The sequence below is a fragment of the Zalophus californianus genome, chromosome 1 (genome assembly GCF_009762305.2).
Source record: "Zalophus californianus isolate mZalCal1 chromosome 1, mZalCal1.pri.v2, whole genome shotgun sequence".
Lineage (NCBI taxonomy): Eukaryota > Metazoa > Chordata > Mammalia > Carnivora > Otariidae > Zalophus > Zalophus californianus.
In genome coordinates this window covers 6,191,821-6,216,939 of record NC_045595.1, presented here as the reverse complement: position 1 = coordinate 6,216,939, position 25,119 = coordinate 6,191,821, and the positions used below count along the sequence as shown (strand labels likewise).

Sequence of the window (25,119 nt, the reverse complement as noted above, 5' to 3'; positions counted from 1 at the left end):
TGTCTGGGTGTGTCCGTGTGTCCATCCATTCCTTCAACACCAGGCTCCTGCCGGGGACCAGGGACCAGGGTTGCCACAGTGAACACAACTTAGCTATTTTTTTTTTTAATCTGAAAAATATAACTTCACTAACAAAGTGCAGAATATATGTACAAATCAATAAAAATAAATTGTTTAAAAAGGAAGTGTCACCGCTGTGCGTTGCTCCAGAAGTCTGGGGATTAATTATAAGTCACATCTTGTAAATTAGTGCTTTTAAGTTTGTCATTAGCTCCACCCGGCTTATTATCAGGAAGCTAAAACCTTCCTTTTGGTGTTTTCTCCCTCTTCTAGAATGTTCCAAAAGCCCCGATCAAAGGGGAAGGCCCTCCAGTTTCCCTGCTGTCGGACACACAGAGTCAGCCATCCTGCTGCTACTTTTTAAAATGGGGATCATTCACATACCGTAATATTCACCCGTTTAAAGTGTACAGTTCAATGGTTTTTAATATATTTATATGTACTCCTCACCCCAAACATTCTCATCATCCCAGAAGGAAACCAAGTAGCCATGAGCAGCCACTCCCCATTTCCCATTCCCAAGCCTCTAGCAACCACGATTCTGCTTACCCCTAAAGATGTTCCAAACTGGGGCAGCTTTCAATTGGTCCAGAAGGTTCACCTTGTAGATGGGCCCAAAGATAGGGGCTTCTGGGACTCTGCAGTGTGTTTGGTTTTGACCATGACCACGAAGAAAAGCAACATTTTACAACGTGATCTTGTAAGCACATACACGCATACACGATGGAATCCAAAGTTATAGCAAAAAATAAGAATACTCTTTATTATTCATGATAGACTCTGGCATTTTCTGTTCTATTTTACTTTGTGGGAAGCTGTTTTCCCCAACTCACAAAGGGGTCATGGTCCTCGATGTCAGAACACTGCCCTGGGATCCCAGTGCACCATGCCTTAAGAAAAAAGTTTAGCAAAGGAGGGAGCATTTGGCAGTACAGTTAATAGCTTTGACTTGTGAGAACTGTTTCTTAGGACTGCTGTAACAAATCGCTACCACTCGAGTCTCTTAAAATAACAGAAATTTATTCTCTCACCATTCTGGAGGCTAAAAGTCTGAAATTGAGGTGTCTGCAAGGCTGCACTCCCTCCGAAGGCTCTAGGGAAGGATCCTGGAAGGCTGCCCTAGGCCTAGGCCGTGGGTCCTTGGCTTGTGGCTGTGTTACGCCAGTCTCTGCCTCTGTATTCACTTGACCTTCACCTCTTGGTGTTTGCCTCTGTATCTCTCTGTGTCCAAATCTCCCTCTTGGCCTTGTAAAGATGCCAGTCATTGGATCACCCTTAATCCAGGATGATGTCATCTTGAGATCCTTAAGTTAATTATATCTGCAAAGACCCTCTTTCCTAATGAGGCTGTGTTCCGTGGACATGAATTTTGAGGGGACTGTATTCACCCAACCACAGGAGCCTTCTATTTTCTAATGACTCATAAATGAGAACAAGTTGACAAGCTATTAGTACTCATTTCTTAGATTCCTTACAACACATAGTAATTTTCACAATATTCTAAATTGAAATTAAGCATTGGACTTCAGCTCACTCTTGGGAACCCAGGAAGTGAAGAGAGGAAAGCGGAGGAAATCTTGAGAACTAGTTTCTTGCTTGAAAAGCTCTAAATCGGATTCCTCTGTATCATTTGCCATACAGTATAAAGAAGTGCCTTACACTACAATATGTTGAATGTTTGCTTGTTTGCCTGTCCCTATATAATCTATTCTTTCCCCCCGTGCATTCAAGACCACCTTCATCAAATATGAAAGTCTTACCAATTTAGAGAGGAAAAAACAGTTCCATCTGCTTGGCCCTGCACCTAGCTTACATAAGTACACGAAATTGCTTTCTTCCTGACCTTGAGATGTGAAATATATTAAAATATATTCAAGCTCACACCTTTGCAGTACTAAAAGGAATACTAATGAAGGTCTTTGCAAGGTTTTGGAATTTTCCTAATAGAGGAGCCGGTTGCCGACTTACATTAATAGTTAAAGCTGGCGTTCTTAGTAGAGTGGGGATCTTGAGATGCTCGGGAAGCAACCTGGTACCTGTTTGCTACCAGCATAGACGATTTCACGGCTCTGGAATTCACTAATGACTTCACACAGTTAATCCACTTCACTGCTTCCTTTATTCCATTCCCTTCCGTGTGCCAGGGATTAAAAATGGGAGCTTCTTGTGCCACATGAGCCCTCCTAGGTGCATTTTGTTTTTTGGAAACGGGCCCTCCCTTCCGGAACGAACCGAGTAGATAAGGTAGACTTTTTCTGTAAAGAGCCCCATAGTAAATATTTTAGACTTTGCAGACCACACAGCCTCTGCTGCAGCTACTCCCCAAAGCAGCCCCAGACAACAGGGAAACAAGTGGGCATGGCTATGTTCCAATAAAGCTTTATTTACAAAAATAGGTGGCTGGCCCTCAGGCTGGAGCTTACCCACTGCTGCAGAAGACTCGTGATTTTTACCATTCTGCGTCTAGGGCTGTGACTCCGATTTTATAATTTTGGTGAGGGACACGGGTGAAGGGGACAGGGGATCCTCTCAGATGTGCGTTTGCCCTGGGAATTCCTTATGGAGGGTCTTTCTGAGCCTCAGCACCCCTGACACCGTCCCAGTTGTCTTTTTTTACAGAAATGCAGTGTCCTTGCATAATTCCCCAGGCCACTGAAAGCAAACAGGTTTTTTCTGGCATTGTATGTGCGTGTTTTTCTTCCTTGCTTTGCACCTTTACAGAATGCTTTTTATCTGGTGAAAGAGAAACCCACTGGACGCCATCAAGTGTTCGATTTCCTCTGCCCTCCTTTAGCCGCCTCTGCTAACATTTGCCCTTGGCCTCAGGCCATGATTTTTGGGTCCTGAGATCGAGCTCCCTGTGTCAGACTCCCTGCTCAGTAGAGAGTCTGCTTCTCCCTCTCCCTCTGCCCCTCCTTCCCATGCTCGCTCGCGCTCTCTCTCGCGCTCTCTCTCTGTCTCAAATGAATAAATAAAATCTTAAAAAATAGGGCCACCTGGGTGGCTCAGTCGGTTAAGCCTCTGCCTTTGGCTCAGGTCATGATCTCGGGGTCCTGGATCCAGTGCCGCATCGGGCTGTCTGGTCAGCAGGGAGTCTGATTCTCCCTCTCCCTCTGTCTACCACTCTGCCTACTTGTGCTCTCTCTCTCTCCTTCTCTCTCTCTCTGTCAAATAAATAAATAAAATCTTTAAATATATATATAGGGGCGCCTGGGTGGCTCAGCCGGTTAAGCATCCAACTCTTGGTTTCAGCTCCCGTCATGATCCCAGGGTCCTGGGACGGAGCCCGGAGTGGGGCTCCCAGCTCAGCAGCAAGTCTGCTTCTCCCTCTCCTTTTGCCCCTTCCCCCAGCTCACGTGCTCTCCCTGTGTCTCTCTCTGGAATAAATAAATAAAGTTTAAAAATAGATAATAATAATAAAGCCAGTTGGGGTTTTCTGGGGATTTCAGATGTGTAGTAGCAACACCTGAATTAATCTTTTCAAAATTACTTGTTTTCCTTAAAATGTTTTTCAGCCACGTCATTTTGATTTCTGTACATTCTGTTGAATTAATGTAATTGTTTTAAAACACCAACGAGGAAAGCAGGGCTGCCCTTCCTGGCGAGGCCCCGGAGAGTGGGTGGCATTGTTTTGCTGGGGACCCTACAGTTCAGCATCTGGCCTCGTACCCAGGTCACAAGAAATACTTATTCACATGGCATATGCTTTTCAGGTCTGAACTGCCCATGCATGATGCCGAAGCCACTTCCCTCCTGACACCAGAAATAACGTGAACTTGAGCAAAGAGGAGTGGGTGATCGCCAGGACAGGCCTGGGCAGTGCAGGGCACCCGCACCCCATCCTTAGCTCTGCACGTGCTCTCTCGGATCTGTAAATAATGAAGTGGAACCCCAAGTTTCTCTTTTTTAGCAGTCCCAGCCCTGAGGTCACACCTCTCTCCCTCTGACCAGGTTCGCCCCTCATTAACCCCACACTGAAAGGCCATTTCCACTGGTGTCAATGTCATCCTTTAGGAGTGATAGTTACTAGTTCTGTCTTGGTAAAATGTTCCCGAGCCACCTGCACCTGGCTGGCCCCTGTGAACTGGTTAAACTTGTTCATCAGAATGAGTCGAAACACACCCGCTGGAGCGGGTTTTTGTTCCCATATTTTCATTAACCATCCTCATTAATTGCTAAGGGCGCTTTGAGGAAAGGGCACTAAAAGGCAGCAGCAGGGCCCTTCCAGACCATTTGGGGAGCCCTGCAGTGTTCCCAGGGTACTGGAGCCAGTCTCTTGATGAGGCTAGTAGATCCTGTCACGCTGAGAGGGGCCGGCAGTGAAAGCAGACAGAAGTTAAGTGGTGCTTTGTGTTTATCTTTTGTCTTGGGGAATGCCAGGTTCCCAGGAGAAAATCTAAATCCACGATGGTTGAGTGGCAGCCCCTCTGACATTCAGGTCCCCGGCAGCACTACTTGTACCTTTAAAAAACAAACTGAAAACATGTTAACCATTTTTTCAGTGTCTAGTTCAGCAGCAGAAATATACTCACATTGTTGTGGTTACCATCCCCACCGTCCGTCTCCAGAATGTGTTCATCTTCCCCAAACGGAGACCCTGTCCCCATGAAACACTGACTCCCCTCCCCCTCCTCCAGCCCCTGGCACCTGCCATCTACTTCCTGTCTCTCTGGATGGGACTCCTCTAGGGACCTCACAGAAGTAGAATCAGACAGTATTTGTCCTTTTGCATCTGGCTTCTTTCACTGAGCACAGTGTCCTCAAGGTTCATCTGTGTTGGAGCGGGTGTCAGAATGGCCTTCCTTTTTAAGGCTGAATAATAGTCCATTGTGTGGGTGGACCACATTGTGTTTATCCATTTCTCTGTTGATGGACACTTGGGTTGTTTGCACCCTGTGGCCATCGTGAATAATAATGCTGTGAACATGGGTGTACAAGGATCTGAGTCTCTGCTTTTATTTTATTTTATTTTTTAAAGATTTTATTTACTTATTTGACAGGGAGACTCAGCCAGAGAGGGAACACAAGCAGGGAGAATGGGAGAGGGAGAAGCAGGCTTCCCGCGGAGCAGGGAGCCCGATGTGGGATTCGATCCCAGGACTCTGGGATCATGACCTGAGCTGAAGGCAGACGCTTAACGACTGAGCCACCCAGGCGCCCCTGAGTCTCTGCTTTTAATTCTTTCGAGTCTACACCCAGAAGTGGGGTTGCTGACACTTATAATTCTGTCCGACTTTTTGAGGAACTGCCAAACCTGTGCACAGCAGCCACACCATTTTACCTTCCTGCCAGCAATACATAAGGGTTCCAGTTTCTCCGCATCCTCATCAACACTGGTTATTTCCCATTTTTAAAAATGATACCATCCCAGTGGGTGTGAAGCGGCTTCTCATTGTGGTTCCCAGTTGCATTTCCCTGATGAGTGCTGCTGAGCATCTTCTCCTGTGACCATTGACCGCCTCTGTATCTTCTTTGGAGCAATGTCTATTCCAGTCCTTTGTCCACTTTTGCATTGGGTTGTTTGTTTTCTTTAAGGGTTCTCTCTACTGGTTGCATCTGACACCATAGGGTCTCGCAAGAACTGAAAAGCAAGTATCGCAAACCTACAACCTTTGACAGAGGTGGTGGTGGTGGTGGTCCCAGGCCTGGGCAGGAAGCAGAATTGGCATGGTGTGGCCTCCCAACCACAGACCAGCCGACTCCTGCCACTGAAGAGTGGGTGTTTAAAGAGGCCACAGTCATGAGCCCAAGAGCAGTGTGAATCATTAGGAAGAAATCATGACCCATCGACCTCGTTTCCTCTTCTAGTGACAACGATCCAGCCCAGTAGACCAGGGAAATGAGGTGGAACGTGTGGAAGTGGGAGGAATCTAATCGAGTCCCCCACGACATTCTTGGGGCAGGATGAGAAGTGCACAGAGGTGTTACGATAATTCTGAGCTAATCATCCTTTAGCCAGGCTCATAACTAGTTGGCTGGAAGTTTCCAAAGGGTGTTAATTAGGGTCCCAGGGTCACCTGAGGGGAAGACCGCCCTTGGGTTCCGTCCTCTGCTCTGTCCTGACTGGCTGTTCACTCTGTAATCTAGAAAGATAAAAGATGTGGAAAGTTTAATTATCAAAGCTGGGGATCATAGCTGGAGGGGCAGCCTTCATCCCAGTGTCCTGGAGTCAGGGCCCAGAAGTCTCAGCGACTGAAACAACCGGCTGAAGCCAGCGAGATACCATGAGTGTGAAGGGTATTTCAGTCTCCGTGCCTGCCTCTAAGTCATCGCTTCCCAGCCTTGGTGCTGTGGACGTTGGGGGCCAGGGAGTTCTCTGTGGTGGGGCCCTCCTGTGCTCATGGGATGTTGAGCAGCATCCCTGGTGGTGACCCACTCCATGCCAGGAGTACCCCCACCATCGTTACAGTCCAAAATATTTCCAGACAATACCAAATATTCCCCAGGACACAGACACACACACCCCCCCCCCGCCCAGTTGAGGACCACCAATCTAAATAAGCGACTGGAAACACAGGCTGGGGAATTAGGCCTGAGTGACGGCCTAGAGGAGCAGCTCAGAGATTCCAGTTCAGAGTAATACTGCTTTGAGCCAGTGTTTCTGATACAGCAGTCCTACCTCTTCTTCCCACCCCCACCCCCAAAGAAACTAACATAACTAAATGAGGTTGTTCTGGTACCAAGCAAACTTGCAACAAAGCCAGGGCCCTAAGGATAGTTAATTCCATCTCTCATCTGGTTCAATCCCAGGAGCTCTAGCCCTGGAATCTCGCCCACTCCTGGCCTTCTGGTCTTATGCAGGTTCCCCTCTCTTGTTCACACCTCTCTTCCCGAGTGCTAGATTCCAGCGTCCGCTGCCACCTGCCATCACCTGGAGTCCTCAGGGGCAGCTTGGGTGACTCCACACGGGAGTCAAACTCACCACCTCTCCCCGCACCCAGCCCCTGGCTCTGCCTTTCCCAGGTCTCCTGTGTCCGGTTCCCGACACCCTCCTTGCCCGCCCACCTGCGTCCACCTGCATCCCCCTGCAGGTTCTACCCCGCCACAGCCTCTGCTTCCAGAGGCAAATGTGATCAAAGAGCCCGTGCATGAACTTTCTCAATGGCTTCAGTTTCAAGGATAAAGTAGAAACTCCAAGGATCCCAAAGGCCCGCAACAGAACCTTCACACACAAGGTGCTCCCTCCACCCTGTCCTGCCTCCTTCATTTCTCCTCATTTCTCCCGTGACCTACCCCAGACCCAGTCTCCCTCTGCCCCGTCCTTCAGCAAATATTTATGGAGCATCCACTCGGCCCCAGGCCTTGTGCCAACAATGAATGACAAACAGAGATCCCCACGCGTGTGGAGTGCCCTCTCTAAGGACACAAATAGAGTTTACTCTTTATTTGTGGATTCCATATTTACGAATTCACCCACCGGCGACAATTTATCTGTTACCCCCAAATCAATACTCCCGGTGCCTTCTTGGTCATTTGACAACACGCAGGGTGGCAGAACATTGGAGTTGCCCCAAGCACCTATCCTCACCTTCGTTTGCCCTTGAGCTCGTTCGGTAAACAAGTGTCCTTCTACGGCGTACTTAGTGCCACGTTTTGTACATTCTTGTGCTTTTTGCCGGCGATTTTGCTGTTGAAAATGGCCCCCAAACACTGGGCCAAAGTGCTGTTTAGTGTCCCTAGGCCCAAGAAGGCTGTGATGAGCCTTGCGGAGAAAATACATGTATGAGACAAACTTCTTTCAGATGGGGGGGGCGGCGGTCAGAGAGCTGTTGGCTGTGTTCCGTGTTTATGATGCAACAATGTAGATTAAATAAGGTCTCTTCCAACCAAAACACAGGGAACACAAGGTTAGGTATTGATGCGCCGTCGGAAATATGACCAGAGTCTCGTGGAACCTGAATCCTCTAGAAGCAGGGGCTCGGCGTTTACTAATTCAGTGTTGACAGAGCCTTTCTAGACCTAACTGTCCCAAATCCTGAGCACCCACTATCTGTAGTGAGAGAGATGACCAGAGGCATGGAGAGGAAGTGGAGACTGTGGGGTGTGGGGAGGGGATTCATAGTTCTTTTGCGTTTCCCTAAAACTTGTTTCCGAGGGGTCTTGCCCAGCTCTAGTGATTGAGAGACCTCCCAGATTGAGCTTCCTGGCGCACCTTTCCCTTCACTTCTGCGCTAAGGGTGTGTCTTCTCTGCAGCCCACATTTGTCCCTGTCTGCGTCCCCCCCCACCAATGCGACTTCACTACAGCCCATGGAGCCCCATCCTCAGTAAAGGAAACGACCCGTCCCCAACCTGTCTTGGGAGCACACCCTTGCCCTTAACCAGAGCGTGCCTTTGGCCTCGGACTGCCATCCCCCAGGCTTCTCTGATCCACCATATTCCAAAGCTCTTTTCGTTAGACTCATCATTCCGTGGAGTGCTCGTCCGTAGGCTCTGGACCAGTCAGCTGGAGGATAGGTTCAGGTAGGGTGCAAACAAGTCACACGGGAAGTCTGAACAGGGCCCTTTTATCTGGGTACAGGCTTTTCAGCCTCCAGCCTGCCCAGGGGGTGATCTGCAGAAGGACTGAGCCCAGTCCCGGGCCCCAGTTGCAGCCTGTGTGCGCTTAGAGGTGATCAACGGATAGAAAAAGGCCAGCAATTATTTTCTATTTCATTTTATTTATTTTTATTTTTATTTTTTGAAAGATTTTATTTATTTGATGGAGCGAGAGAGCACAAGCAGGGGGAGCAGTAGAAGGAGAGGGAGAAGCAGACTTCCCGCTGAGCAGGGAGCCCGAAGCAGGGCTCAGTACCGGGACCCTGGGATCATGACCTGAGCCGAAGGCAGACGCTTAACCATCTGAGCCACCCAGGCGCCCCAGCAGCAATTATTTACTAAAGTTATAAGCCTTAACTAGTTCGTTTAACTTGAAGTAGATAAATGTACTTGTATTTGTCAATCTTTTGGTATCCAATGGCTTTTCCTTTGAAATTGGAAATCCCTGTCATCTTTCTTGCTTTAAACCAGACCTAGAGAGGGGCGCCTGGCTGGCTCAGTTTATAGAGCATGTGACTCTTGATCTCAGGGTTGTAGGTTCAGGCCTCATGTTGGGTGTAGAGATTGCTTAAAAATAAAGTCCTTTTAAAATAAACAAGCCAGGTCTGTAGTATACTCTGCACTGCAATTTCCATTTAACGAGAATTTCAAGAAAACCGGAAGCCTTCTGAATGCTGAACACTTCTAGATTTCTGTGATGGGTTTCCCCTAATTTGGGCGGGTGGTGGGGGGTTGTTAGATCACCTTCTTCTAAGTATTTTGGTATTTTGGTTTGCTTGTTTTTAAGTGACTTGCTTGTAAGTTTTAGAAACACTAACTCTTTCGCATTAGTGGTTCAAGAGTTTAAGTAGCATTTTGTTGTTAAGGAATGTATCTGTAAGGTAAGGCCTTGGGCCCTCGCGCCCACGATGCGCCGCGCAGGCGCGGGCAACACCCCCAATGCGCACGAGTCCTTTGAGGCCCTTACCTTGCATGCTCCCACCCTGAGCCTCACGCCCTCCCTTGTCCCCGACCATCCCGACGACCCTCAAGTAACTAGTTCAGCTCTCCAGCCACAGCCCCTCACCCCGTGAAAATGTACGCCTGTGCAAAGTTCGTCTCCACCCCCTTCTTGGTCAGGAGCACCTCTCAGCTGTTGAGCCAATCGCTGTCTGCAGTGGTGCTAAAACCACCGGAGACACTGACAGATGAGGTACCTTATAAGAGCCTCAGCAGCTTGGCAGCCCCACGTCCCCTGACCGCACGTATTCCTAACCGCAGCTTCCAAACCAGCGCCATTTCAAGGGACATCGACACAGCAGCCAAGTTCACTGGGGCTGGGGCTGCCACGGTAGGGGTGGCTGGCTCTGGGGCTGGAATTGGGACTGTGTTTGGGAGCCTCATCACTGGTTATGCCAGGACTCCCTCTCTGAAGCAGCAGCTCTTCTCCTACGCCATTTTGGGCTTTGCCCTCTTGGAGGCCATGGGGCTCTTTTGCCTGATGGTGGCCTTTCTCATCCCCTTCGCCATGTGAAGGAGCCGTCTCCACCTCCCATAGGTCTTTCTCCCGTGTCTTGTCTGCCCTGTATGTTCCTTTTCCTATACCTCCCCAGGCAGCCTGGGGAAAGTGGTTGGCTCAGGGTTTGACAGAGGGAAGACAAATAAATACTGTATTATTAAGATCAAAAAAAGAAAAAAAAAGGAATGTATCTGTAACACCGGGTATTGCTGGCTACACAGCTCTGGAATCGACTAGAAGTGGCTCTAGTTAAGCAAACGTTTGCAGGCAGACGGCCTCAGAGCATCCTGTCTGCCTCGTTTGCCTCATCCTGATTTGTGCACCTTGATAGAGAAGAGGCTTCAGTTACCGGTGTGGACCTGTTAAATGCAGGTTGCTTAAGAATGTACCTGTTTGGGGCACCTGGGTAGCTCAGTTAGTTAAGCGTCAGACTCTTTTTTTTTTTTTTTTTTTAAGATTTTATGTGTTTGAGAAAGAAAGAGCACGAGTTGGGGGGCGGGGAGAAGCAGACTGTTGAACAGGGAGCCCAACTCAGGGCTCGATCCCGGGACACTGGGATCATGACCTGAGCCAAAGGCAGGCGCTTAACAGACTGAGCCACCCAGGCGCCCCAAGCGTCTGACTCTCGATTTCAGCTCAGGCCATGATCTCAGGGTCATGGGACAAGCCCCACATCCGGCTCCGTGCTCAGCGGGGAATCTGCTTAAGATTCTTTCTCCCTCCCTCTCTGTCTGCCCCTCCCCATCTCTAAAATAAATAAGTAAAATCTTTTTAAAAATGATTGTATCTGTTAACCCAGGATGAAGGGCAGACAGCTCATAGCAAAACCCTGTTTTTACTAAATATCATTCTTCAGAATCACTGTCTTAAACTACTCTCCTCTTATTTCCCTTGAATGTTCTGGCTATTTCTACACGTGGATTGGCCCCACATAGATATTCCCAGGTTCCACTGTTATCTTGTATTTTCAGCTGTACCAGCATCCTGGGGGCATTTTGGCCTGACGGTGTCCACAGCGAGAGCTCCCACGTTCCTCTTGCCCCTGCTCGCTCGCTCTCGCTCTCTCTCTCTCTCTCTCTCTCTCTCTCTCTCTCTCTCTCGCTTCTTCCGGTCCCACCCCCTGAGGGTACCACCCAGTGGCCCAAACCAGATGTCTCAGTCTTCCCAGTTTTCTGCAGCCACCCTACCCTCCCTGCCTGCATTAAGGACATCGTCACTGCCCTGCAGACCACCGAACTGGTTCCCTCCCTCCATCATTCCTCTGCCTTCTTTACTTCTCACCCCTGCCATCACCATTCTCTCTAGGACCGTGGGTCTCATCCTGCATGTCCTTCACTTGAAATCCCCGTGACTCGCCATCAGGAAGTCAAAGTGCCCGAGAATGGCACATGAAACACCACACATTCCCAGCCCAGCCTGCCTTTTGATCCTCATCTCTGGCCACACTCTCCCCCCCGCCCCGACTCCCGTGCCCCCTGCCTGCCCACCGCACGTGGACCCCCACCACCCTCCCCTGGAATAGCTTTTCCCCTTCCTCCTTTTCTCCTAACCACCTCCTGCTCATCCTCCAAGACCCGGTGCAGGTGACCCCATAACCTTCCGCCTCCCCTCCACCAGGAAGAATGACTCATCTTCCTCCCTGGGACACTCCCAGCTCCCAGTGCGAGAAATCCCATAATTATTTGCTGATGCGTCACCTTCTTGATCATCTGGGTTCCTCAGGCCTGGGGATCTGCCTTACTCAGACACCATTAGTCCCATGGAAAGAGGTATTTTATGTTTTCTAAACTAATCCGCAAACTTTTTATCGGTATTATTTTGGGGGAAACCTAGCCCTTTTAGAAGCTGTGACTGCCTAGACAGTGCAGGGCTCCGCGGGAGGAGCTAAGCCCCAGTTTCCCCACTTCCCAGTGTTCTAAGGTCTCATGTATTCTGGTATTGAGCCCCGTCCCACAGTCTTGTCTGTGTTCAGGAAAAAGTTGCCAGTCTTTCTTTAGTGAGGTGCTTGGATATTAGGGGCAGATATGAGGAAGCCACCAGTTGGCCCCTTGCCCTATTCCTACACCTGGGTGTAGATTTATTTCCTCACCGAATCTTCCCCAGAGCCCTGTGAGGTAGGCACCATGTACTGTTCTGCACAGATGACAAAACAGTCTCGGGTAACTAAGTAATCAGCCAAGAACGCAGTGGTAGCAACAGCAGGTGACAGTCAAGGTTCAGACCCCCACTCTTCCTGACCCCTGAACCTACGTATCAGAAGAGAACAGTCATGTACCAGAATGTCCCTAATTCTGCACCCCCATGCTTGGGGAAAGAGACTGAAGTCGTGGAGCTTCTATAACCTACCAGAAACGTTGGGTTCTGCAAAACCCAGCACAGGCTGATTTGGGGTGGCATCAGAAATGGCCACCATCTCCTTTGAGCTTTTTCTCAAACTTGTATTTTGAAATAATTTTAGATTTATGGAAGAGTTCTAAAGAGATTGTGCAGAGAGTTCCTACAAATAGGCCCTGCACCCAGCTTCCTCCTCATGCTAACCTTTTTGTTTTTAATTATCAAAGTCATACCAGCATCACAGAGAATTTGGAAACTAGAGAAACAAAGGGAAACAGCCATGATCCCACCCAGCTACAGTGAGTCTTCCTTCTGTCGTGTCGCCTTCCAGGATTTTCTGTCTTTATCCATATTGTCCTGCACGGGTGTCCTGGGTGGTGCAGTCCTTTGGAAAAGCAGTTTGGTGATAACCAATCTAACATCATAAAACATATCTAACCTTTGCCTCTGGAACGCTGTCTCCTTGAGACTCGGGTCTGAAATTGGAATGAGTCGAATGTCTAACAACAGAGAAGTAATTCAGAGAAGTAATTAAAGTGGAACTTAGAAAAACAGAGCAATGCGAGAACGGGAAACATGTATATGTCCTCTGTCATTAATGAACGTGAACACCCGGGGCGCCCAGGTGACTCAGGTTAAGCGTCTGCCTTCAGTTCAGGTCATGATCTCAGGGTCCTGGGGTCAAGCCCCAGGTCAGGCTCCCTGCTCAGCGGGGAGTCTGCTTCTCCCTCTCCCTCAGCCCCTCCCCCCATTCATGCTCGTGTGCTCGCAAATCGCGCACTCTCTCAAATAAATAAAACCTTTAAACAGAAAAATGAACCCATGCAGATACAGATCGGGGAACAGAGAGAGACCCCTGTGAATGACAGAGAGAATATTGATTAGTTTCGGTTTTAATTTTTCCTTTTTTTTTTTTTTTTTACACTGAAGTTCACTCTTGTTCTGTTAATTAAGAGGGATCACGACCAGGTAACAGTGACATAGGCGACCTTTTCTCACGTGCCTTTGTCAGTGTTTGATGAGGACTGCTTCTCATCAGCCAGGACGAATCTCTGCAGGGGAAGAGTTGGTGCCACATTCTGTACTTACAGATTATAACGTGCAGCTGGCTGGATTTGCGCCCAAGAATGTTCTCCTTTGTTCCCTTTCTTTTCTCCCCTAAGATGACTCACTGTAGCCATTTGCCTTCGTTAGCTCTTATCTTTATTAACCAGAACAACTTAGAGAAATGCCATCTTGGTATTAGAGATGACTTTGGAGAAATGTCTTATTTATCAATAGATAAGCTGGAGCACCCCTCCCCCCCCCGGCCACCCCCAGAAAAAAAAGCCCTTTGAAGTTCAGGTTTACTAAGAATGATAATGATTTACCCCCAGGCAATATAGCAGGTTCTTACTGGACATCTGGTTGTCTGGGTACTAAGACGTAGCCTGCCTGTCCCATCTCAGCCTCATTTTCCCTCTTGTGCAAAATCAGAGCGATGTTTTTCTACACCTGTCTCAGAAGTGATGCGAGGCTGCTTGAGGGAGCACTAGAACAGCATGGACCACTTCGGCCAGGACTAAGGTCTTACATCAGTATTTCCGGGAAGCAACACGCATGTGTTGTACCACAAAGCACCCCTGAGTCTTAGACATTCCAGAAGGAAAAGCAGCTGCAAATGGTTTTCGTGGAGACTCGTGGTTTCTCACCACAGACCCCGCGGTCCTCCTTAGTGTACTGGCACAGCTTTTTTGTTGTGGGTCACCTCGCAGTGTTAGAAGGGTCTGAAGAGCCTTCTGCACCTCACAGAAAGGCAACTCAGAGAATTCTGGGGCTGGAGGAGGCTGAGGGAGCTCCAGTCTTGCTCTTGCGGGTTAGAGATGAGAACACCAGCGGCCCCTCCCCCGTGTTTCCCTTGACAAGCTGGAGGCCACAAGTCCTATAACCCCGACTCCAGACAAATAACGTGGTTCTGTCAGGAAAGCCCACAGGCTGGGGCCAGGGGCAGGCGTGCCTGCGCAGTTCCCAAGGACGGAGGTGCTCTGGGCGCCGGGAGGAGGGCCATCCTCGTGACATAGGCCAGGGTAGCAAGAATCCCATGGAGACTCAAGGAGAAGGGTCGGCTGCAGAGGGTGCAGGCCAGAGGCCAATGCCGTTGGGGCAGGAGCTAGATCAGCAGCCGGCATATCTGAGGGTGAAAGAAGAACATGAAGTTCCGGGGGCAGGGCAGTTCGTGAGGCCACGGGGATTGACGATCGCTCACTTCCTGACCTGACCGTGTCCTTCCCACACCTTCCAGCAGAATCCAGGGGCCACGTAGCCTGTTAGGTGGAGCTTTTTAAAAAATCCCACCAGAGATAATAGCCCTGAAGGCAGCAGGTTGCCTTTACTTTTTTTTTAATAAAGATTTTTATTTATTTGACAGAGGCACAGCGAGAGAGGGAACCACAAGCAGGGGGAGTTGGGGAGGGAGAAGCAGGCCTCCCGCGGAGCAGGGAGCCTGATGCGGGGCTCGATCCCAGGACCCCGGGATCATGACCTGAGCCACCCAGGCGCCCCAGCAGGTTGCCTTTAAAGTGAACTAGGCCTCACCTTTGGGTGCCCTCCCCACCCCTCTCCCCACTCCACCCAGTGCCCTCCCCACCTGGCGGAGACAAGGTCTGTGGACCCGTGCTGGGAGCAGGCTGGCCCAGCACATAGATCAAAGCAATGTTGACATCCAGAGATGAGTGACACCTGAACCTTGCCCTCCAAGAGGTCAGGGTTCGATGAGGCATGAGGCAGTGTGATGAATGCCATAACCAGTAGTATGCACAGAGATAAAGGGCACAGAAAGGCCTAGGGTGTGGGGGTGGGAAAGAGGGAGGGCAACCCAGGGGGACTCTGGCCAGGCCCCAAAGCTCGCCAGGCGAAGGGGTGCCTGGGCCAAGGTACCCAGGGCTGCACGTCAGCATGGTTGGGGTGCAGAGTGCAAATGGTGCGCGACCAGGCCAGGGAGTCAGAGCCAAAGCTGTGGGGATGCTAACCGGGTATGTGGCGAGACCCTCCGGCAGCAGGGCAGGTGGGAGGGGAGGGGACAGGTGGCCCCCCAAGGAGATGGCAGCTTGGGCTAACTTAATCAGGGAACAGGCCCCATGCCCCATGAAGTAGACAAAAAACAGGGCCAGTGATCGATTGGCCCTGAGGGTGCAGGAGAAGCCTGGACTGTGAGGACCACCCACTCAGGAGCTGGTGCAGGGAGGCAAGGTCCTTTGAAGATGAAGGAGGTTCCAGGAGAGCATGTGGAGGGGCCTCAGTGAGAAGGGAGAGAATTATACAGAGAGGGGAGGGCACCTCTACTGGGAAGTGAGCCTCCCAGCCTAGTTCCCTGGTGTAGGGAGGGCCTTGTGTTCCTAAGGCACGAGGAGCGCTCAGAAGAAATCTGTCAGCGCATGCTGAAGGATCTGAGAATCTGCACCCTCCACCCCACTTGCAGAGTGCAACGCAGCATGCTCTCCAGGAAGCTGGAGGTACAGGGCCTGCTCTCAGGAAGCTTGCAGCTGGAGGGGAACACTGACAGTCTGCACTGTGGTGGGGGCAGTTGGACTGAGGAGACTTAGGGCAGGGGACCCAGCTACTAATACGGATTTATCCGAAGAAAGTATCTAACACAGATGAGGTGTTTCATGCATCTGTCTGTTGGAGGGGTTTTGTTTTGTTTTGTTTCGTTTTTTATTTAAATTCAGGTTAGTTGACATACAGTGTGGTATTAGTTTCGGGAGTAGAATTAAGTGATTCACCAGTTGCATATAACACCCAGTGCTCATTACAACAGGTGCCCTCCTTAATGTCCATCACCCAGTAACCCCATCCCCCCACCCCCTCCCCTCCAGCAACCCTCAGTGTTTCCTGGAGTTAGTCTCTCATAGTTTGCCTCTCTGTTTTTATCTTATTTTATTTTTCCTTCCCTTCCCCTGTGTTCATCTGTTTTTGTTTCTTCAATTCCACATATGAGTGAGATCATTTGGTATCTTTCTCTGACTGACTTATTTTGCTTAGCATAATACCCTGTAGTTCCATTGGTTTTATTATAACCATTGGAAGCATCCCAGGAACATGCCGTTGGAGGAATATTCCTGTTTAATAAGCAGTTTCACAGCCATTGCAAAAGATTTCTGCCGGAAAGAAAGTGTAAAAGTTTGCTGAAATACATTTTGCAGTGCGGTAGAATCTTTATGACAAAATCTTAAGCAGAAAGGCAAGATGCAAAATTTGTATATTCAGTGGGAGCTTACCCACGCATTAGGTCGAACCGTGTGAATTTTCGTAGGTTATAAGTGGTTGATTATTAGCAACAGTTCCGCATAAATGGAATTAATAGAAATAAGAATGGAATGGGATGTGCTAAAACAGGAGTAGTGGTTCTTTGTGGTTTGTGAAATACTGGGTGGTTGCTCTTTTATTCTTACTAGAAATTTCTCACATGCACTAACCTCACCACTTGTGCTGTGAGCCTCGGAGGAGAGACTTTTCCATGCCTGCCAGCAGGCCACACCTTCGAGAGGACCATCCCTGGGCTCCTTTCCTCTGGCCAGCATGCCCATTCTGACACTTTTCCTCTCACGTCATGGCTGGGATCCCTCGGTTGTCCCAGCGACCCTCCGGGCGTGCTCCACTTGGCCTGCCTTTGGCCCACATGGGCTTCTCGGCCCACCTGCATCTGACCCTCCATGGTACTGGTCAGAATACAGCTTTCTGGGGGCGCCTGGGTGGCTGAGTCGTTAAGTGTCTGCCTTCAGCTCGGGTCATGATCCCAGGGTCCTGGGATCGAGGCCCGCATCAGGCTCCTTGCTCAGCAGGGAGCCTGCTTCTCCCTCTGCCAGCCATTTCCCCTGCTTGTGCTTGCTCTCTGTCTCTCTCTCTCTTGCTCTCTCTGTGTCAAATAAATGAATAAAAAAATCTTCAAAAAAAAAAAAATACAGCTTTCTGGGTGCCATCCTGGCCGGTGTTACAATGAACCATCTACTCAATGAACTTGGCCTCAGCCTGAGATAAACCCCACAAGCAGCTTGGCCCTCTGGACTCTTGTCATCACACTATACTGATGAGGTCTAAGATGACCCAGCTCTGCATGCACCCCATTGCTGATTTACTGAGCCTGCAGCGGGCACCCAACAACCCCCTGGGTGATCTCACCTAGAGGACGCCCCCCAAATCCCACCCATCTTTGTGGAGTCTCTTGAAAGTTCCTTCATAGTGGCTGTCAAGTTAGTGTTGGGTCAACTCATCTCCCTGTCTTTATTTCCAAACCTGATTTGAAGGAGCCCCTCTATTCCATGTGGATTTGGTAAGCAAGCCGTCTGTGTTCTCATCTCAGGCAAGACTGAGGACGGCCCTTTGGCACCCCACCGGAGATCCCTCCTTCTACCTGAGCTAGGTCCGTGGCCAAGCTCGGGTATGGATGGCCAGTACGTTTTAAAGGCACACAACCTGTACTCCTCCCGTTCTTATTTCCCCCTCAAATTCACCAGGATGCCACATGGGATTGACGATACCCAGGGGCTGGTATGTGCTCCATCTCCCCACTGGGCTCAGAGCCACCCAGGACAAGCCATCCATTCGCTATAATGGCTCTAAATGGCTCTCTGTCTGCTCCACACTTGGGCCGCAAAGCTCAGAGTTTAGTCTCTCTTTGTTCAAGGAAATGGGAAACCAATTCAAGGCCTGTTTCCCATGTTCACAGCTCATAAGCCTTTTTTTTTTTTTTTTTTTTTTTTTTGCCACAGACTAACACTGAGTTTTTAAGATGAATTTGCTTTCTCCTTTTGCGAACCACAATCACTTTGCCCTCCTGCTGCCTTCTGTCACTTCTGTCCCCTCCCCGGCTCCCCAGAGTTGCCACATAGAGGCTCAGACAGGCTCATCTCAAACTGTCCTCCTGGCTGAGGTGAACTTCTGATCTGGCGACTTTAATTTGGGCAGTTTTGCATTCAGCAGCTGCTCTGTACCAAGCACTAAGAATCCAAGGTTAGCTATGCGTTCCTCTCTCCTTTTACCTTCCTTCCTGCCCTTCTAAGCACATTTCTCTGACCCTTCCCCATGAAAGTGCTGGGGGTATATAAAGAACAGAAATTTTTTTCTCACAATTCTGGCGGCCGGCTGTTCAAATTCAAGGTGCCAGCAAATTTGGTTTCTGGTGAGAGCCCTCTTTATGCAGAAAGGTAGGGTGGGAGGAGGGAGGCATCTGGGCTCTCCGGTGTCTTTTTGTTTTTAAGATTATATTTTATTTATTTGAGAGAGAGAGAGAAGCAGACTCCCCGCTGAGCAGGGAGCCAGAAATGGGGCTCGATCCCAGGACCCTGAGATCATGACCTGAGCCGAAGGCAGGTCCTTAACCGACTGAGCCACCCAGGCGTCCTTCTGGTGTCTCCTTTAAGATAAGGACACCGATCCTATCAGATCAGGGCCCCACCTGATGTTCTCATTTAACTTCATGACTTCCTTGGAGACCCCATCTGCAAAGACAGCCACTCTGGGGATTAGGGCCCCAACATGCAAGTTTTGGGGAGACACAAATACAAACATTTAGTCCATAACATGGATGAACCTTGAAAACGTCATGCTAAGTGAAATAAGCCAGGCACAGAAAGACACATAATGTGTGATTCCACTGATGTGACGTACCTCGAAGGGACAAACGTTGTTAGGAAACATGGTTTTATTCATTGTTGGGAGCTATGGGCTGAATTGTGTTCCCCCCAGATGCTCATGTTGAAGCCCTAGCCCCTAGTGTGATATTATTTGGAGGTAGAGCCTTTGGGAAGTAATGAGGTTTAGATGAGGTCATGAGGGTGGGGCACCCATGATGAGGTTAGTGCCCTTACAAGAGGAGCCCCAGAGAGCTTGCTCTCGCTTTGCTCTCTTTCCACCTGTTGAGCACACAGGGAGACCTGGGCTGGCTGGTTGCAAGCCAGAGAGAGGGCCTTCCCCCAGGACCAAGGCTACCTGCACCTTGATCTTGGACTCACCAGCCTCCAGAACTGTGAGAAATTAATGTCTGCTGTTCAAAGTACCAGTCTGTGGTACTTTGTTATGGCAGCCCATGCTGACCAAGACCTTGGTCATGAGTGTTCTTACTAGTTTTTTTGTTGTTGATGGTGGTGGTACTTTTGTTTATGTCAGACTTTTCATTTTGAAATCATTATGGACTCACAGTAAATTGCAAAGGTCACATGTACCCTTCACCCAGCTTCCCCAGTGGTTCCTTTCTGAGTGACTATATAGGATATCAAAACAGAAAATTGCATCGGGACAGTGAGTGCATCTAGTTCTGTGCCATTTGATCATGCATGAAGATTCTCATGACCACCTCTGTTACCGAGTCCAGGGCTGTTCCGCCACCATGAAGATCAACCCCCACACATCCGCTCCACCATCGCCAGCCCCGGCAGCCACTAATCCCTTTCCAACTCTGGAACTCCATCATTTCAAGGATGTGACATAAATGAAATCATCCAGTGTCCTTTTGAGATTGGCTTTTTTCTCTCAGGACCGGTGCCCAGGAGGTCCACCCGGGTTGTTGCATGTTATCAAAAATTCCTTTTCCCGGAGCGTCTGGGTGGCTCAGTCGGTTAAGCATCTGCCTTCGGCTCAGGTCATGATCCCGGGGTCTTGGGATCGAGCCCCACATCAGGCTCCCTGCTCAGCAGGGAGTCTGCTTCTTCCCCTCCCCCTTCCCCTGCTCCTGCTTGCTCGCTCTCTCATAAATAAAATCTTCAAAAAAAAAATTTCTTTTTCGTGGCAGGGTAGGATTCCGTGGTCTAGATGGACCACAGTTTGGCCCTTTGCCCCACAGGACATCTGGGTGGTTTCCAGTTTGGGGCTATTCCTGAATAAAGCTGCCACAGACGGTCACGTACAGGTTTCTGTCTGGCCATATGTTTTGTGTTCCTCTGAAATGAATACCCAGGGGTGCCGTTTCCACATTTTCTCTGCAAACTGCCCCACTGTTTTCCCTCCCCGCCGGCAAATGTGTGAGTGATCCTGCTTCCCTGCACCCTCGCCAGCTTTGGAGCGGTCTCTCTCATCTGAGCCCTGCTGGTAGTCCTGTCTCGTGGTGGCTTTATTTGCATTTCTCTCGTGGCTCATGAGTGGAGCACCTTCTCCTGCGCTTTTTTACCATCTGTGTATTTCCTTTGGGGAAATGCGTCTTCATCTCTTTGGCTGATTTTCAAAATGGGTTGTTTGTGTTTTTACTGTGGAGTTTGGAGAGCTTGTATATATTCTACATGCTAATCCTTTGTCAGATGGGCGGCTTGCAGATATCCCCGCCCCCCTCTGCCCCCATCCTTTTCACGAGCAAAAGTTTCCAATTATGGTGAAGTCAATTTAGAGGTTTTTTGTTGTTGTTGTTGTTGTTGTTGTTTTTATGTTTTGTGGATCAGACTTTCCGTGTCTTACCAAAGAACTCTTCATGAACCAAGCCTTAGTTACTGAAGGTTGTATCCTTTGTTTCCTGTGAGACATTTTATAGTGTTACATTTTTCATTTCAGTCTGGTCCGCTTTGAGTTTCTGTTTGTGAAAAGCATGAAGTTCCGGTTGCAGGTCATTTTTATTCCCCAGGCACATAGGCATTATTGTCCTCTCTATTTTTAGCTTCCAAAATTATCCACAGAATAGTAATACAGAATATTTTGTAGTATTGTAATTCGCAAGTATATTACTCACAGCATGACCCACGTTTCCTGCATGGTATGCATGCAAAAGATACATATGTGCTATTAACATTATTCTTTTGCTGTATGGAAGGGATTTTTTGAACCCAGATCTTATTAAGATCACTCACTATTAAACATTATTTCTCAACTTACAAAACCATTTATACCAGGGGCAATTAACTGTGGGTGGCGGCATTATGGATTCTTTCTACTTTTATGCCTTTTTTGTGATTTTTAGGTTTTTTGCACACATAGTCAAGAAGATGAGCACTTTTTTTTTTTATGGCGTTTGCTGGGTTTGACATAATTTGGGAGTAGAAGGCTCGTGAATGATTTTTATTAGGTAATATCAGGTTTAGGAAGAGTATTCTTTTTGGCTCACACATACCTTCTAAGCCCCAAGATGCTTTTTTTTTCCCCTTTGTCCCCTGAGGCACGGGGTTAAGGTTTTTTGTTGTGTTGTATCTCTTTGTCTTCTATAGTTTTATTCATCTGTATACCATCTTGCTTGTGTAACGTCAAAATGAAGCAGGGCAGAGAAATCAATGAGTCGTCTTGACATCGATTTAGTCTATTCTCAGGTGGCTGGAAAGCCAGGAACTGTGAACTGAAAACTTCATTTTGTCTCAGATTCTCTTAATTGTCTCTCAAACACTTGCCCGAAGCGCGTGCTTGCTAGAACTCTCCAGAGACAGGCGGCAATCTCCGCCTGAAAGAAAAGTCTTCACTGAGACAAAGAATGGGGGCAGGGATGGGGACACAGGACCTCAGTAAATATGAGAAAGTAGCAGTTATTTTAAAACTGTTGTGCAGCTGGGGAAGGCCATTCCCGCCTAAAGCTGCCACTTGGCTGGTCCCTTTGTGTGGTCTTTTGCAGAAAATTGGCGGCGGGGGGGGGGGGGGGACTTCTGTGCCAGGGCCCAGCTGCCATCAAAAGATGTTTCCAGTTGCTTTCCCATTGAGCAGCTGAAGGAATCTGCCACTGAAAATATAAAATTCTTGCTGCAAAGTCGATATTTTTAGAAACAAATGTGCTGGGCGCCTGGGTGGCTCAGTCGGTTAAGCGACTGCCTTCGGCTCAGGTCATGATCCTGGAGTCCCGGGATCGAGTCCCACATCGGGCTCCCTGCTCGGCAGGGAGTCTGCTTCTCCCTCTGACCCTCCCCCCTCTCATGTGCTCTCTCTCCGTCTCTCATTGTCGCTCTCTCAAATAAATAAATAAATAAATAAAATCTTTAAAAAAAAGAAAAAGAAACAAATGTGCTTCTAGATTATAAAGGACAGTTTAAAGCCCATTAAGATGGTCACTGGTATGTTATATCCAGTGCCTCAAAAAAGGACTTTCAACAGGCTTGTAACTATGAAGTCTCATTAATGAATTTTCCTTGTGAGCCCTTATGATTCCTACCAGAGCTAGTGGGTTGTGCTTGTGTATCAGGGAAAAGTCTGTAGCCTAAAGGACCTATGAGAGACCGGGGTCATGCTAGGAGTATAGCTATGCTGGAAATTAGCCCCTCTGAACTTGAGCTTCGCAGTGTGGGGTCTGATGTTCGAGTAAAGTATGGGAATATCTCGTTTTATTGCACTTTGCAGATAACGTGTTTTTTACACATTGAAGATTTGTGGCAAGCCTGCATCAGCAAGCAAGTCTGACCAAGCCATTTTTCTTCACTTTGTGTCTTTGTCACATTTTGGTAATTCTCACACTATTTTAAACTTTTTCTTTACTCTGTCATGGTGATCTGTGATCTGTGATTATGACTCTGAAAGCTCCGGGGATGGTTAGCCCTTTTTAACAATAAAGTATGTGGGTTTGTTGCCTTTTTTTTTTTTTAAAGATTTTATTTATTTGAGAGAGAGAGAGAGAGAGAGCGAGCGCGCACACGAGCATGAGCAGGGGGAGGGGCAGAGGAGTAGGAAGAGAAAGAATCCCTCCAGACTCTGTGCTGAACTCAAAGCCCAATGCAGTGCTCAATCCCACAACTGAAAATCATGACCTGGGCAAAAATCAAGAGTCAGATGCTTAACCAACTGAGCCACCCAGGCGCCCCAACAATAAAGTGTTTCTTTAAGGGGCGCCTGGGTAGCACAGTCAGTTGGGCAGCCGACTCCTAGTTTCAGCTCAGGTTGTGATCTCAGGGTCGTGAGATTGAGCCCCATGTTGGGCTTGGTGCTTAGCACAGTCTCCTTCAGATTCTCCCCATTCCCCTGCCCCTCCCGCTCATGTACTGTCTTTCTGTCTCTCAAATAAATACATAAATTTAAATATATATATATATTAACAATAAAGTGTTTTGGGGGGCACGTGGCTGGCTCAGTCAGTGGAGCACGTGACTCTTGATCTCGGAGTTGTGAGTTTGAACCCCACGTTGGGTGTGGAGATTACTTAAAAAGAAAAATCTTTTTTTAATGTGGTTTTTTTTTTAAGATTTTATTTATTTGTTTGAGAGAGAGAGAGTACATGAGAGGGGGGAAGGTCAGAGGGAGAAGCAGACTCCCTGCCGAGCAGGGACCCCAGCGTGGGACTCGATCCCGGGACTCCAGGATCATGACCTGAGCCGAAGGCAGTCGCTCAACCAACTGAGCCACCCAGGCGCCCTAATGTGTTTTTTAATTAAGGGATAGATGCTGTCTTTTTAGACATAATGCTGTTGCACACTTAATAGCCTACAGCATAGTGTGAACATAACTTTTACAGGCGCTGGGAAACCAGAAAATTCCTATGACCTGCTTTATTGCGAGGCCGAGACATCTCCGGGATACGTAAATGGGATCCTGATACCTGTCACTCAGGCTTAGTCGTCCTTAGTGCTCACAGAGACCACTCTTCAAGACACCAAGACAAAATAGGCTTTAAAGAATAATCATCATGAGAACAGGCGGCTGTCTGTGTTGCTGAGAACAGCGTGTGTCTTTTCCCCCCTCGGGCAAAGAACTTTTTTTCATTTTTTCTGCTTGCTGCTTATTTTTTCTCCCTGCCTCTTCCCTGGGTCCCCTTGCAGAAATGGCTCTGTGGCATATAGTCTCTGCGGCGGGCCCGGTGCGCGCCGATCGATGGCCCCTCTCAGCAGTGGGCAGACGGTGCTAATTAGGCTCTGAAGCCACTTTTCATGGGGGTGCAGACAGCGCTAGGCGGCCACGTGCCGAACCCTGCGCCGTGACCCGGATCCCAGCACCGCGCCACTGCCCATCCATCCCATGGCTGCCGGCGTTCAGAAAACACAACAGCAGGATGAATACATGTTCCTGTCGCTCTCAGAGCCAAGGGCAGAGCGACTGTCTCACGCTGGGTTCTGCTCCTGCAGAAAGATGGCTCTGCCTCGCGGGGTTTATTCATTTGTTTGATAACTTCACTGAGCTGGGACTCACATACCGTATGATTCCCCCAGTTAAGTGTGCCATGCGGTGGCTTTTCGTAGAGCCACAATCCCCATGATTGGCAGTAGCACCCCAAGAGAAACCTTATACCCACTATCCATCACCCCCCATTCCCCCCGCCAGTCCTACACGACTGCCTTCTGTCTCCTTGGATTTGCCTGTTGTGCCCATTTCCTAGAGGCGGGCTCCTACAATCTGTGGTCTTTTGTGTCAGCCCTCTGCCACGCAGCAGATTTTCTAGGTTCGTCCACATGATAGCCTGAATCAGGGCTTCCTTCCTTTTATGGCCGAATAATAGTCTGTTGTATGAACAGACCACATTGTGTTTCTCTGTCCTTCGGTTGGCAGACGTCTGGGGTCGTTCCCATGTTGGGCTGTTGTGAATTATGCTACTGGGACCATGTATGTCCAGGTATTTGTGTGGCAATATCTTATCGCTTCTCTTGGGCATATACCCAGGAGTGGAACCACTGGAGCATAGGGTGACTCTGCTTAACCGTTTGAAGAACCACCAGTTTTCCAGAGTGCTATGCCATTGCCATTGTGCCTTCCCACCAGCCGTCCCACGATTTCCCTGTGTCTAGATGTAGGAAAATTGCCCCCGGAGGATGTTCAAGGCTCCCAGCCCTGGCA

The 25,119-nt window shown here is 48.8% G+C and overlaps 2 protein-coding genes across 4 annotated transcripts in view; both read left to right on the top strand.

Annotated features, from left to right (window-relative positions):
• ARHGEF18 (Rho/Rac guanine nucleotide exchange factor 18) overlaps positions 1 to 25,119 on the top strand; it is an 85,998-nt gene that overhangs the window by 38,338 nt on the left and 22,541 nt on the right. The window lies entirely within an intron of this gene.
• On the top strand, positions 9,649 to 10,261 carry LOC113916546 (ATP synthase F(0) complex subunit C2, mitochondrial-like). The gene has a single exon (XM_035726282.1). The coding sequence runs from the start codon at positions 9,673 to 9,675 to the stop codon at positions 10,108 to 10,110; it is 438 nt and encodes a 145-aa protein (XP_035582175.1). The 5' UTR covers positions 9,649 to 9,672; the 3' UTR covers positions 10,111 to 10,261.